We start from the raw sequence: 14,535 nt of genomic DNA, 5'->3' as shown, positions 1-14,535 counted from the left end.
TGCATTGAGGACTCACACCCAGGAGAAAGTCACACAAGCAGAAACCACTAACGTAAGGAACTGAAATTCCTATGGAAATGCCAAGAAAACAGTAAAACATGGAAAACACTGAATACAAATGTAACTAATGCATGAGAAAAAAGAAAAGGTCATGAAAACTAAAGCAAATATTAACTCCCGGAAAAACAAAGCATAATAAAGGAAAGGCACATGAGCTGTGAAAACGGTGCCTGACCACAGGAACATCAAGTCTGACCGTGAATGTGTCCAAAGCTGTCAGTGCAACCACAGGGGAATGAGGAGGACGGCAATGGAGGGCCACTGTAACTGCTGTTTGTCACAATCCTACCTCAGTAGATCATGTCCACAAATGAGGAGTCAGGAGCCGGAAATACAATGTATTTCTTTAAAATACGGAGGTAGAAACAGTAGAAACGAGAATAGCACGGAAGGAAAATGATGCCTCTGGGTTACAAGGAGACTACCTTCTATTTATCTGCCAAGTCCACAGAAACACAGAGGCCACAACAGCCTGAAAAGTCACTTATAAATGCACAGCAAATATGAAAAACGTGACCAAGCAAAGGAAAAAGAAACACCCTCCTGCCCAAAGAAATACGGCAAAGAAAAATAAACATACTCTCCTGCCCAAAGAAACACGGGCAAAATAACGAACAAGTGATTCACCAGAGAAGTAGGGTAAAGAGTCAGACAGATGCTCTATTTTCTAAACTGCAATTTTACCCAGAATTAAGTTTTTCTATGCCTTTACCATAGAAAAAGACACTATTGGCCGGGCGCGGTGGCTCAAGCCTGTAATCCCAGCACTTTGGGAGGCCGAGACGGGCGGATCACGAGGTCAGCAGATCGAGACCATCCTGGCTAACCCGGTGAAACCCCGTCTCTACTAAAAAATACAAAAAACTAGCCGGGCGAGGTGGCGGGCGCCTGTAGTCCCAGCTACTCGGGAGGCTGAGGCAGGAGAATGGCGTAAACCCGGGAGGCGGAGTTTGCAGTGAGCTGAGATCCGGCCACTGCATTCCAGCCTGGGCGACAGAGTGAGACTCCGTCTCAAAAAAAAAAAAAAAAAAAAAAAAAAAGACACTATTTTTCACCTCGCAAATGGGCAAGTAATTTTTAATAATGTCCAAGATATGGGAAAACATGGGAAAAGACAGCTACACAAACTAATAGGAAGGAAAATGTTACAATCTTTAGGATCAGATTTGGCCAAAAAAAAAAAAAAAACAAGCAAACAAAAAAAAAGTCCTTAAATAGGAACAACCATTCCCCTCGCACAAACGCGGCCTGAGGGAAATCATCGTGGCTGGACAGAGACTACTGGACAGACAGAGAAGGGACAACTTGACCTCCAGCAACACTGAGATCACAGAAGGGCCACGGGGGAGTCACTGGAACGGCTGGCATCAAGTATCTGGCCAATGGGCAGAAACTCACTGCACCGTACCGCACCAAGTAGAAACGTGGCTCACGACAGAATGTACAGTAAGCTCCCCACTGGGCTGCAGACCTATATAACACATACAAAAAAAGAAAAACTACCAGAATTTTTACCAAAATGTTAACCATTTGCATAGGTGATAAGATTATGGGTAATTTACATTTTATTCTTTTTGCTCATCCATAGTTTCTATATTTTCTATAACTATGTCATTTCTAATATAAGGAAAAAATCGATAAAAGATGTTAAAGAAAAGCTAAAATTTGACTTTTGATCACAGGAAGCTTCCGCTAGTATACAGGAGCGTCCCCAAAGCTCAGGCTCCTCTGGAAACGTGAGCTAGTCCTGAACACCATTTTTCACAGAATTCTTGCAAGCACTTCCCACACGCACGCTGTCAGGTGAGAGCCAGGGATGAGTAAGACGTGGCGCTCGCCACCAAGAGGCGTCCTCATGGGCAGAGGCAGAGTGGGGCGGAGATGGTACTGACTGGCACCCAAATCTGAACTAGGGCCCAGAGGCTCCAGTGAGTCCTAGAAAACCCTGTGGCTTTCTGTCCCCACCTCACTGCAGGATAAGCAAATGTAAGACCTGCTTCCCCAACCCCAAGCTTGGGGAGGAAAACAGCTAAAAAGCAGAGCAACTGTCTTAGAACAAGTCAAAGCACAAACCTTTGCCAACTCCTGACAAAGACCCGCCTGTCACAAAAGGCCTTGAGACAGAGGGGCCTTCCAGGGAACCAGCAGATGGAGCACTGGCCTGGCTCTGCGTGTGCAAGCTAACCATCAGTAACTCCAGAGCCATCCCGCGTGAGCCTCCTCCTCAGGTGCACTAATACAGCCTTACACAGGCCACACAATCCTCTAGTTCCTTCGCTGTGTTAACACACAAACTTCAACACCTTTTTACATACATAACAGGATGCTTACTAACCAAAACCTCTGGTAAAGTAACCCTATAAATAATTACACTACTAAAAATAAACATTCTTCACATATATTGTATTAAAAATTACACTATGAGCTTCTAAATGTAAAAGGAGAAAATAGCGTTTGGGAAAATGCCATGTTTTTTTCTTAATAATCAAAATGCCTTCTAAAGGCATTTTGATAAATTCCTTTATTGCATGTAGGTGCATACTATGAAAATAAAAAGAAATTATTCACTGGCCGGGTGTGGTAGCTCATTCCTGTAATCCCAGCACTTTAAGAGGCCAAAGAGGTAGGACTGCTTGAGCCTGGGAGTTCAAGACCAGCCTGGGCAACAGAGTGAGACTCCATCTCTACTAAAAATAAAAATAAAAAATAAATTAGCCAAGCATAGTAGCACGTGCCTGTGATCCCAGCTACTCAGGAGGCTGAGGCGGGAGGATCACTTGGAGCCTGGGAGGTCAAGGCTGTAGTAAGCCACGATTGTGCCACTGCACTCCAGCCTGGGGGACAGAGTGAGACCCTGTCTCAAAAAAAAAATTTTTTTTAAGGCACTTAAATCACCGACATGTGCTGCATTTTCAGACATAAATGCATCACCCTCTACTCTCGGCCTGCGGGAACAACGTCTGCTTGCTTTGCTTCTTTTTAACTACAGCAGACACATTTCTGGACACAAAATATGATTTGTCCCGAATGAAGAGCTGGGTCTCAGCATGACAAAGTGTGCTGCTCTCAAGTGAAAAGGGGACCAGACACAGGAGCAGAGTCACACGCCACATCTAGGCAGGGCACTCACCTTGTTGATCCAGAACACCATGGCGTCCTCGAGGTCGTACGGAAGTTCTTTCGAGGCACTGAACGTTGAGAAGCGCTTGACACTGGCCACCACCTTCTCGATGCTGATCATCTCCACAGTGTAGGCCATCATCAGGGCGTCCACCATCGCCATGTGGGCACTCTAGGGGCAGAGGCAGCAGCTATAATCCCTCAAACCCACCCCTCTTACCAGGTTCTGATGCAGAGAACCTGCTCATACTCAGAATCCTGGCCTAATTTCTTCATCCCTCGCCCTTTCCGTCTGAAGAGATACTCAGATCTGAGACCTGCCTCCCCCTCACCATCACTATTTCAAGCCTGGCATTTCTGGCCAACCCTCGAGACCGCTAGGAAACAGGAGTCCGTTCTCAGGCAGGCAGGCCAGCCCTGCGGCCCATGGTGCACTGTCTCACACTGTCATTTATTATTTCCTCAACAGCCCTGTGGGACTCCCAGGAAAGGCAATGCGATTCCCACATCATGGCTGTGGGAAGGCAGACAGGAGACCTGTCCCAGGCCAACTGCCCACCAAAGGGCTCAGGCTCCTAGTCCAGAGCTCTACCTGCTAGAGCTGCACCACGACTTAGTGCAGCTTCCTCACGACAGGAGTAACACTCTCTTCACCCACCACATGGCACCCGGTCTCAGCGGGAATGCCATGGGAGCAACCAAACAAAGGCAGTGCAGGAGGCACCGAGAATGGCCCTGACCCAGAACACTCTGCAAAAGGCACACCAGTAGCAAGCCTTCAGAGAAAGATGGGGGCGGGATACTTTGGTGAGAAAAAGGCAGACTGAGTTATTTTAGCACAAAGTATGCATGAAACAACCTAACAGAATGGGCGCGACAATCACATTTCTCACCTGTATAGAGTCTGCCTCAAGTATCTGTATGAATACGCCTCACTCCAATCTCAGCATTCACAGAGCATTCCCAATGAGAAAAAGGGCTCAGTGGAAGCTCTCTTTTCCCCATCCTCCACAACAGTCATGTGCTTTAAAAGAGATGCAGTTTCCTAAGGAACGACAGTGTGCAAAAGCACGGGTCTCCACCACCTCGCTGCACACCGTGTTCACACCATCCACGCGCCAGGTGCGCCACACAAGAGCCCACAGCTCCAGAGGATGGCCCCTGGGGGCGGCCACCGCAGACCACTCACCATTTTTATGGGTGCGCGACTGAGGTCGGACTCTGTCACGGGGGTGTCATCACTCTCCATCACATAGATCCCTTTCCGGGACAGGGCCTGGATGACAGACTGGTGTCCCTGTAAGGCGGCCACCTGGTCCCCTTTCAGGATGAGGCTGCAGACACGGCAGTACAGCTCGCTGGACAGGAGAAGCTTGATAACAGGCGGCTTAATGTGCTCCTGCTCATACTGGTCAACGTAGAAAGGGTCTCTGAGGTCCTCGGGGATGTTATCTAAGACAGGGAGGGGATGACCAGGTGAGCATGACATACAAGATCCACATGCGTCCTGAGCAGCACCACGACAAGGGCCCACATGGGAGCCCCTTCCAGTGCAATCCCAGACAAAAGGCACAATCAAGAAAAGGAGAATGGCTGGGCGCAGTGGTGTGCCACTGTAGTCCCAGCACTTTGGGAGGCTGGGGCAGGACGATTGCTTCAGTCAGGAGTTCAAGGTTGCAGTGAACTGTCACTGTACCACTGTACTCCAGCCTGGGCAACAGAGGGAGACCAAGTCTCAAAAAAACTAATTGATTGATTGATTGATTAAATGGGCAACTAACAACATGAAAAGGCTCCAGGTGTCTCAATAATTCTGTTGTCTTCTGTGCTTACAAAGGCAACTGTAGCATCTCAGCCTACTCTGTGAACACAGACAACTGAAATCATTTTGTGTCCTCCACCACTTGACCTCAATGGACAACTGTCCTAACTTAAGAGTAGTAAGAAGGTAGGCATGAGAGCCCTGAGGGTGTTAATGGGGCTGAGGGGAAACCAGCACAGGCGAGGACCATGTAGTGCCTGGTGACACCAGCAGAGAGGGCATGTGGGCATGGCCAGCATCAGCCCAGGGAGGGAGCCCAGCATCCTCTTTCTGACATGAAAATCGGAAGTAATAACAGAGGCTGGACACCCATGGTCTTTACAGAAGAGGCAGCCAGGCAGGCGTGGTGCCACTGTAACCATGACAACGACACAGCAGCAGCAGCAATCAGCCTTCTTCCATTTTTGGACCCGGCAGCATCAAATTCTTGACATGAACTATGCTACTTAATCTTGCCACTGCAGTGCCCTCAAATGAGGACTACCATCCACACATTACAAATGAGAAACTGAGGCACAGAGAAAGTAAGTGACTTGCTGAAGGCCACAGGAGGCAGAGACCAGCCTGAACCTACACAATCTGATCCAGAGAGCCTACTGTATACTTCCGGCTGCAACATACGCCACCTCCCACACAAACACCACAGGAGCAGCATACACACAGGACACTAAATGTGTCATGGCTGGCCTCACCCAGTTTTCTAGCCGTGCCACTATGCCCCTCACACTGTCTCACAAGACGTCAACAGCTGTCTCAATGAAGACGGAGGACGAGGGACATCTCTACGGTCAGATGCATTTGGGAAACATGTGACCCCCAGGTCTTTAATGTGCCCCATGCTCAACAATCTGCCAGGAGGTGCAGACACTCCCACCTCACAGAGTTTAGAAAGGACTACCATCTCCACAGAACAGCTTATGAAGAAATCCCACTGATTCCCCGTATTGAGACAACCGGTAACACCAGAGGCGTTCACGGGGACACTAACAAACCTGTCTTGAGCTCAGAGCCAAGCTCTCCTAAGCTCTTCCCCGGGGAAGAACCAGCTGTGGCCATGGTCCCCACAGCACCCCTCTCTCTCTCTGCTGCCATCTCTTCTGGCTTCCTTCACTGTTTTCCTGAGCCCTGAGTCACTTCATTATGGTCCCGTGGAGTCTGGTCATTTCCCCACAATCTGAGCACCTCACAGCTGGTTTATTTCTAAATGGCCGCAGCCACCGTTTACACAGCATTTTTGTTTTAAGCACCATTGTACACGATGATTAGGTCACCACAGCAACCCAAGGGCGGACAGGGCTCCAGCTATGGCAGGCTGGCTTAGCAGACGTTAACAGACTCACATCCTATACTTGCTGACCACATCGAGTAGCCCCCTAGTCTGAAATCGTCGGAACTTTTGAAATACAACAGGGCCCAGCAGTGACACAAGGAACAGAACCCAACGCCAAGCACAGGGGAAGACTTCTGTTCTCCTTACAAACTGCTCAAGGAAAGCTGACCTGCAGAGGAGCGCACAGGGCCACCCTGCACACGCCTGAGACGTCCCAGGAAACAGGAGCAAGGTGGCCAGGGACAGGCGGCCTGTGGAGTGTGCACCCATGGGTCGTGGAGGGAAGTCAGGGGAGGGCACTGAGCGAGGGATCCCATAACCTGACAACGTGTGCAGCAGTTCACACCGGCTGCTGGGGGAAAGATGCAACAGTCACTCTCAGCCTTCCTCTTACTCAACTGACCACACCAGCAGCCCACCTAGTCAGGGCTCTTGGAGGGAGCCTTTCTCCTGACTTTCGGGACACCTGACCTCTGTCTCTTGATCTCACTGCCCACTCCATCCCCATCTCCTAGGCCAGCTGCCCCGCATTTCCCCAAATACTGGAAGGGGCACTTCCTATCTCCTCTCTAATGACGTGATTCAGTCTCATGGCTAGAAATACCACAGACACACAGTCATCCCCAAATGTACAGTTCTGGCCCCGACCACTGCCCTGAACTGCCTACCTGACATCTCCATGCAGATGTCTGGGGACACCTCGAGCCTAACCAGCCTGGTCCAAGTCACCCTCTCCTCCCACTTGGACAGTTGCGATGCAGCCCCCTAGGAGAGCAGAAACTGGCACAGCTGAGGAGAAAGTCCCCCGGGGACCCCTCAGAGTGATGGCTCTGTGCAGAGGGGGCAATGGAACAGGCACGTAAGTGGAGGGCTGGCCTTAGATGGAAGCAGAGTGAGCCCCAGGGAGAATGGCAGAGCCTACGTCACAGATCCAGAAACCTGGCTAGGCTGGAAAAAGCAACCACGGCTCTGATTTAAGTTTCTCTTTTACAATCCACCAAGCAGAAACGTTTGCCATAGGGTGGCCCACTTTTAAAATCAATCAATATAAAGGGATTCATATAATCACCTTTTTGACTCATATATGAATATGCATAACACAACTAATTCACATCAACTTCAGATGTAGGAAAATGAGAATTAAAGGCAAACGACACACTTCCTAAAGATAAAAGCTTCAGACAGTGGCGAAGCCCTCCTAAATGTATGTCACTCCTTCCCATCCGACCTAAGGAAGACCCTGGCCAGACCCGCCACAGGGTGACAGTGGCCACGCTCCTCCATGGCCCTGCCATGGCAGTTCTGCCCTCAGATACTGAACTTGTCCATGAGTAACCGACTTCAATGAAGGCAGCTACTGCAAGAGTTGGATGTGCACAGTTCTAGAACGTTTAATGTTCTATCAAAATCAATACCTACTTAAAAAAAAAAAAAAAAAAACTCTTTCTAATGCCTTCAATGCACTTCTAGTAGTTTCTTGTTGTTGTTGTTCTTTCTACAAACTAGTAAGACTGTCAGAATTAATACACATTCATTCGACAATTACTAAGTACCCATGTTAGCCAGAAAATGTACAAAAATGTCACAGAGTCAAACAGAAAGAGAGAAAGTCAGTGTTCTCAGGCTGAGCTTCGTAAGACAACTGAAAAGTCAACAGGTAATTTCCACGCAATACGGAGGGATGTCACACAGGGTGAGTGCTGGGGGACTGAGGTGCAACAGACACCAGTCCTGCACTGAGGAGTAGGGCAGGGGGGCAGTGGGATGTGCAGATGGAGAAACTTCTTAGGGAAGGAAGCAGCCAGCAGGGGGGTGGGTAGGAGAGACGGAGACGAAAACATGAAAATGAACCTGTTAAGAGAATTTTAGCAAATGACAACAGTTCAGAATTGCACAGGAGAGGCAAACTGGATGTTTCATTCATTAACTCACCAGGTTTTTATGCATGCCTGCACCAGGAGGAACTGGACACTGTGGGATCTGTGAGCAGAGCGAGACAGGCTTAGGCAGGCACACAAGGAATGGAACGAGACCACGTCAAGTAAGGGGGTCAGAGAAGCCAGAGGACAAGGAGACCCCATCTGCTAGAGTTCCCTGTAAACAAGACTGGAGAATGAGCCTGGACTCAGGAGGCTGCTGTGGTCATCGCCAGGAGAGACAATGGAGGCTGACACAGGCAGGCAGCCCCGGGAAGGGGCGCCACCACCAAGGAGGCGCTAGCAGCAGGCCTGTGCCTGATGCAGTATGACAAAGACACCAAACTTGTAATTCCTGCTAGCCTGGAGCAGGACGGTCCCTTTTCCTAATACAGGAAACCAGCAGCGTGGAGGAGGAGGGCAGTCGGGGACAGGAGAGATGAGCCTGTGGGACCCAAAGGGAGCTTTCCAACGGGGAGGCGTGGAGACTGGAAGCACTAGAGTAAAAGGACCAGCTGGAGACGTGGTTTGGAACCCATTACATATACACAGCCATTGATGCCCAGGGGGACGAGTCATCCAGTGAGAGCCGGGCACGGTGGGAGAAGCTGGTCAAGGCAACTTGAGGACACCAAGCCCACAGGACAGACATCGGGAGAGAAGCCAAAAAAACAGACAAGTGAACCGAGAGCGGGGCGGGGCCAGAACATGGTGCTGCCAAGGCCACAGGAGAAGGTTTTGAAGGGGCAGCGAGCAACTGGGAAGGCTCAGAAGGATGCATGCATGAATACCACAGAGCCCGCCGGACTCAGCTGGCAGCCTCAAGAAGAGCATTCTGAGAACTGGTGAAGAGACGGCCGCAGGCACACAAGGAAGGAAGTAAGGATAGCGGGAATTATGCCTCTGCTCTGAGGGGAAAGTGTGGTCAAAAGAGATGTGTCTGTTTTAAGGATTGGAGAAATGTTGACGAAAAGAAAACCCAATCAACGGGAGCGGCTGAAGAGGAGGGGGCTGCTCCTGAGGAAGGAGGCCCCTCGGGAGGCGGAGGGGAGGGACAGAGGGCCCAGGCGAGGCAGCGTCTTCCACTGGGTCAGGGTACAGACGCAGGGAAGGGGTGGGCGGCCCATCAGCACCTGCAGTTTGTCTTACTACGTTAAGCAGGAGACAGGGCATCTGCTGAGTGGGAGGGCCCGGCCTGGAGGAAGTAGGGAGAAGTGCGGCTACAGGGGGCAGAGTGAAAGTCAAACAAGGACACGGGCAGGGCAGGGACCCACAGAGACTAGAGACTGAGTCGGCAACAGCACTGTCAGGGTGGCAGCGCTGTCTGTCACTCCTCGGACTGCTGCATCAGTACCCATGAGCAGCACATTTGCGGTGGCTGCCGGACTGCTACGGGGCAGGCCTCAGTGGGAGCTGCAAAGAAAGGCCCTGGGAAGGGGTCAGAAGACTCTAACCAGTCTGCAGTGGGGTCAACACCAAGTGCAGGAGGAACTCAGAAGGGTGGCAGCTGACGGAGAGTAGGAGGTGGAGCGCTGGGGTCTCCCAAGGGCAGGGCCCAGCAAAGCCACCTGGCCCAGAGTCCTAGCTCGGCCTCCTACTGGATCCTCTGAACCTTGGCCCCCTACCTGTCCATTCCGAACTATGAAAGGGTCCATCTCCTGTCCTGCGCCAGCTGAGCCTAAGCTCCATGGACGCAAACGGGAGTCTCAGCTGTTATTCCTTCCGTCACTATTATTGCAATGAGGATGAAAGGGCAGGTGAGGAAGTGGCCATCTGTCGACTGCAGCCCTCCCGCGGCACCTGCACAGGGTTCGGGAGGAGGTGCCCACACCAACCGCCGGCTCTTCCATGGCGGCACACGGCAAAGACCCCTCTGGCAGGTGCCACAACTGTGGCCACTGCCCAACCTAAAGCCAGCTCCTCCCGCAGCCTCCAACTCAGCCCCAGGAAAAGAGATCAGGCCACTGCAGTGCCAGGCACAGCCCCGAGCTGTGCAGGACAGTGAGTCTCTGCTCTGCTGCTTGTCTGAGCCACCTGGGAGCTGAGACCAACTCACCCAGAATGTCCCCGTGGGCGGACTGGCTATCAGCATTTGACACTGAGAGAGTCACCTCCACAGAGGCCCCAAAGGTGGCTGTGAGCATCAACACCTGGAAAACGTGGATACTCTTCCTGTTTGGATGTAAGGAGCCAACGGAAATAATTCCAACTCGAGGTAAAAGCAACCAGTGGTCCATGCCCCAGCTCCATCCTGGAGGGGCCAGACACAAGGATAAGAAAAGTTGATGTAATGGTCCCCACAGGGCCAAGACCACCTGACCCCCACCCAGGGACAACCAGTAACAAACGGCACCTCAACAGCGGAGCAGCAGGTGCACAGACAAGCGCGCACCCCACAGGGCGCTGGCCCGGCCACGCCACACCAGGCTCAGATGCAGACCTGGCTTCCAGCCAGAAGGCCAGCAAGGGAGACCCTCAGGAACCTTCAGGTTCCTCCCCTCCCAGGGAGGGGAGAGGGTCCCAGAGAACAGGGGGCTGGAGAGAGGGACCCTTTAAATCTGCATCACATCCTGGCCACTCCTAAAACAACTACAGTGGTACAGCAGCCACTCTGAGAGCCACAGCCTGCAGCCCAGCCAGAGCAGCAGGACAAAGACCGAAAATGAAACCCACGCTCAACTGTAGCCCCCAGAAGGCAGGCCGGGGCCTGCAGACTCGACGTAACTGGGTGGACTAACTGCTGGAACAAACCAAAACCAACATCTCAGGCTACCAACAGGACCCGTGGCCTCCAAATACAATATTCCAAATGCCCAACACACAACCCAAAGCTCCTTGCCAAAAAAGAAAGACCCACAGGAAAACCTGCAACCCCCAGGAGAAAAAGCAACGTCCCCAAGGTTGGGACTGACTGACAAGGAATCCAAAGTGACTGTGGAACAATGCCCCAAGAAGCACATGCAGAAGCCCGAACGAAACAAAAACACTCCCAGAAACTCAGAGAACTCTCAGCAAAGAGAAGCCCCAGTGTGGAGAAAGAGCAAGCCTGGAGCAGAGGCCATGTGCTGGTGAGGAGAGGCTGGAGGGGCCGCAGAGCCCGCCTGCCAGCAGTCACCCTGGGCCATCTCATGAGCACAGTGGCAGTGACCCCAATGGGCCGGGAGGCAGACACTAAGGGGCAACCCTCATAGCCTCTCCTCCTCCTTCCCCTGAGCTCTTCTGAGAGGCCGTGGGAGGGCATGGGATCGTAAGAGCGGAGCACAAACTCTAAGGCCAGAGGTTCTGCACCTGAGGCCTGGCCGGCCATCCTCATTCACACCTCAGAAACCCATCAGGAAAAGTGCTGGCACCAGGTTCTCTCCTCATAAGCTCCCACCCGTAGCTCACTCCCCCAAGCTCACAAAGAAATCTCGAGACCCCCAAGAGGCACAGCCACTGCAACCGAAACACAAACTGCACAGCCTGAGCCTGGAAAGGAAGCACGGAGCAAATGTGGGCAAAGGAGCATGGGAGGCCCCTCGGGACGGGGTGGGAGGAAGCCTCCTTCCAGGCACAGTGGACCCCACGCTAGGCCAGCAAGCCCCAGTGGCAGACACAGCAGGACGGTGCACACAGCTCACACCCACGGAGGCTCCACACGCCCAACCCACACCCTTGGAGGCTCCGCACGCACAACTGACACCCATAGGATGCTACACACACACAGCTCACACCCACAGAGCCTCCGCACACACAATCCACACCTGCAGGAGGCTACACACACACACACACACACACACACACACACACACCCCTCATACCCACAGAGGCTCCGCACACACAATCCATACCTGCGGGGGGCTCTGGTCACCCAACCGGGTGGTGAGGAATCACCAGGCCAAGTTCAGGAAGAAGACGCAATCCAGAGAACCCGTCCCGCTTCCTGGACCACGCCCTCCCCCGAGGGTGCCTGGGAGGAGCTGTCCATCCCAGGAGAGGTGGTAAAGACGGAAGGCTGCGTTTCTGGCACCACACCTTTCTAAGGACAAAATCTGGACTCCGGGGCCTGCCCAGTGACACCTACCGCACACTCTGGGTGGGAAACTTGAAGGGCTGCACCCAGGAGCAGGAGCGAACTTGAAGCAGCCCAGCCTCAGGGGGACTAGAGCACAGCTCTGAGGCACCTCCACCAGGGCCTCGCGTGGGATGACCAGATCTGTTCCTGTCTCTAAAAGGACCACTGAAAGTCGACGGACACTGCCCCTGGGAAAAGAGGACATCTTAGGCCTCAGATTATTTCCAAATCTTTCACATACAATGGTCAGTTAAGCAAAATGACAAGACATCATGAGCAAACACCAGCAGAAACAGTAATAGAAGCAAGCTCCCAGACTCCTGAAGTCTGCCAAGATGAAGACAGTTCAAGACAGCCCCTCTCTCCCGCTGACGACAGCTAAAAACTCTAGGCAAGAGACAAACACTTACCTAAGGACTCTGGAAAGTAAGCCACAGCAGGCACATTGGGGAGGAGGGTCCATCCTGAAGACGGAACCCGAAACAGGGGACTCCTCAGGTTCATTTTCTCTTTCCTGCCCTGGCTGGACCTGAGGGCAGCCCCAGACAGCCAGGCTCGGAGAGAAACCCTGTCTTTCTCTGGCCAGAGGACCAGGAAAAGGGGCCCCTACAAGCTGGAGGGGCAATCCTGAGGGCTCCCACTTTTCTCTCCCAGCCTGACCCAGCTGGTTGCAGTCACAGAGCTGTGCAGTAGCGGCACGAGCAGCGGAAACAGGGAAGCCCAGGCGTGGGGTGAGGAAGGAGAAAAGCCCCATCTTTCTAGGCAGTGGCTGAGGAAGAAGGGTTCCTCGGAGCCAGAAAGTGTGGAGGGAATCCACAAAAGGAGAGCTGGAGAGGGATCCCCAGAGACACGCATGAGCCTGCACGATCCGGGCTGACTCCTGAGCTGTGTGTGCCTTGGGCAAGCCTGGGGCCACAGGCCAAGGCTGTGAAAGCTGAACCAACACTGCAGCCACCACCCATGACAGCAAAACGGACTCCTGGGCTGAACCCAATGGGCTTTATTGCAACCCAGCTGCAAAGCAAAATCAACATTATCCAAAGGACTTTAACAGGACCCAGAAACCAGTCTCACAGCATGATGTTCAAAATGTCCAGAGCCCAATCCATAATTATTCAACAAAGAACAAGGAAAATGTGACCAATTTTCAAGGGAAAAGAAAACCAACAGAGGCCAACCCCAAAATGACCCAGATGTTAGTTATCAAAGACTTTAAAACAGCTATTATAAGTTCCATGAGGTAAAGCTACATACACTCTCTTAAAATATATGAAAAAATAGAAGTTCTCAGTAGAGAAATTAAAAACTAGAACGAAAATTTCAGGACTAAAAAGTACAATGGCAACCTAAAATTCACCGGATGCGCTCAACAGAATGGCGACGACAGAGGAGTCAGTGAATCTGAAAATAGATCAACAGAAACAATCCCAATCTGAAGAACAGAGAGAAGAAACTGATGGGATAAAATGGCAAGTATGAGATGATGTCAAAAGTTCCAACACTGTGTCAGTAGAGAAAAGGTTGGCGCAAAAAAGTATATGAATAAACATGGCCCAAATCTCCCCAAATCTGGTGAAAGACACCCATTTACAGGCTCAGGAAGCCTAGAAAACCACGTGCAGACACTTCATAATAAACTGCTGGAGACCAAAGGTGATGAAACAGGCCCGCAGGACCCTACAACTTGAGGTATCAGCCATAGACTTTCAGTTACCATGCTTCAAACAATGGCAACAAAAAAGACACAATTAAAATTTTGGACAGAAAAGTAGAAATTACAAAAAATCAAAAGAAGAAGAAAAAAGAACTTGACAGATTAGAAAAAGAACAAAACAGGCTGGGTGTGGTGGCTCACACCTGGAATCCCAGCACTTTGGAAAGCTAAGGCAGGTGGATCACTTGAGCCCAGGAGACCAGCCTGGGTAACATAGCAAGACCCCAACTCTATAAATAAATTTTTCAAAAAAGAACAAATCATGGACCGATACAGTGGCTCATGCCTGTAATCCCAACACTCTGGGAGGCCAAGGTGGGTGGATCACGAGGTCAGGAGACCGAGAACATCCTGGCCAACGTGGTGAAACCCCGTCTCTACTAAAAGCACAAAAATTAGCCAGGCGTGGTGGCATGCACCTGTAATCCCAGCTACTCGGGAGACTAAGGCAGGAGAATCTCTTGAACTCGGGAAGCAGAGGTTGCAGTAAGCCAAGATCCACGATTGCACTCCAACCTG

General features: G+C 51.5%; 1 protein-coding gene across 3 annotated transcripts in view; it reads right to left on the bottom strand.

Annotated features, from left to right (window-relative positions):
* Positions 1 to 14,535, bottom strand: part of CAMSAP1 (calmodulin regulated spectrin associated protein 1) — a 97,347-nt gene that overhangs the window by 68,067 nt on the left and 14,745 nt on the right. For 2 of the 3 annotated variants that reach the window (XM_025359975.1, XM_025359976.1), the window contains exons 2-3: positions 4,370 to 4,632; positions 3,191 to 3,352 (exon numbers count right to left, since the gene is read on the bottom strand). In XM_025359975.1, the coding sequence (XP_025215760.1) occupies positions 3,191 to 3,352; positions 4,370 to 4,632 (425 nt within the window). Of the gene's footprint in view, positions 1 to 3,190; positions 3,353 to 4,369; positions 4,633 to 14,535 lie in introns of those variants that run through there. The other variant, XM_025359977.1, reaches the window with a different exon arrangement.

The sequence above is a fragment of the Theropithecus gelada genome, chromosome 15, assembly GCF_003255815.1.
Source record: "Theropithecus gelada isolate Dixy chromosome 15, Tgel_1.0, whole genome shotgun sequence".
NCBI classification, from domain to species: Eukaryota; Metazoa; Chordata; class Mammalia; order Primates; family Cercopithecidae; genus Theropithecus; species Theropithecus gelada.
Note: the sequence above shows the minus strand (reverse complement) of the source record. Positions and strands in the feature narration are given on the sequence as shown.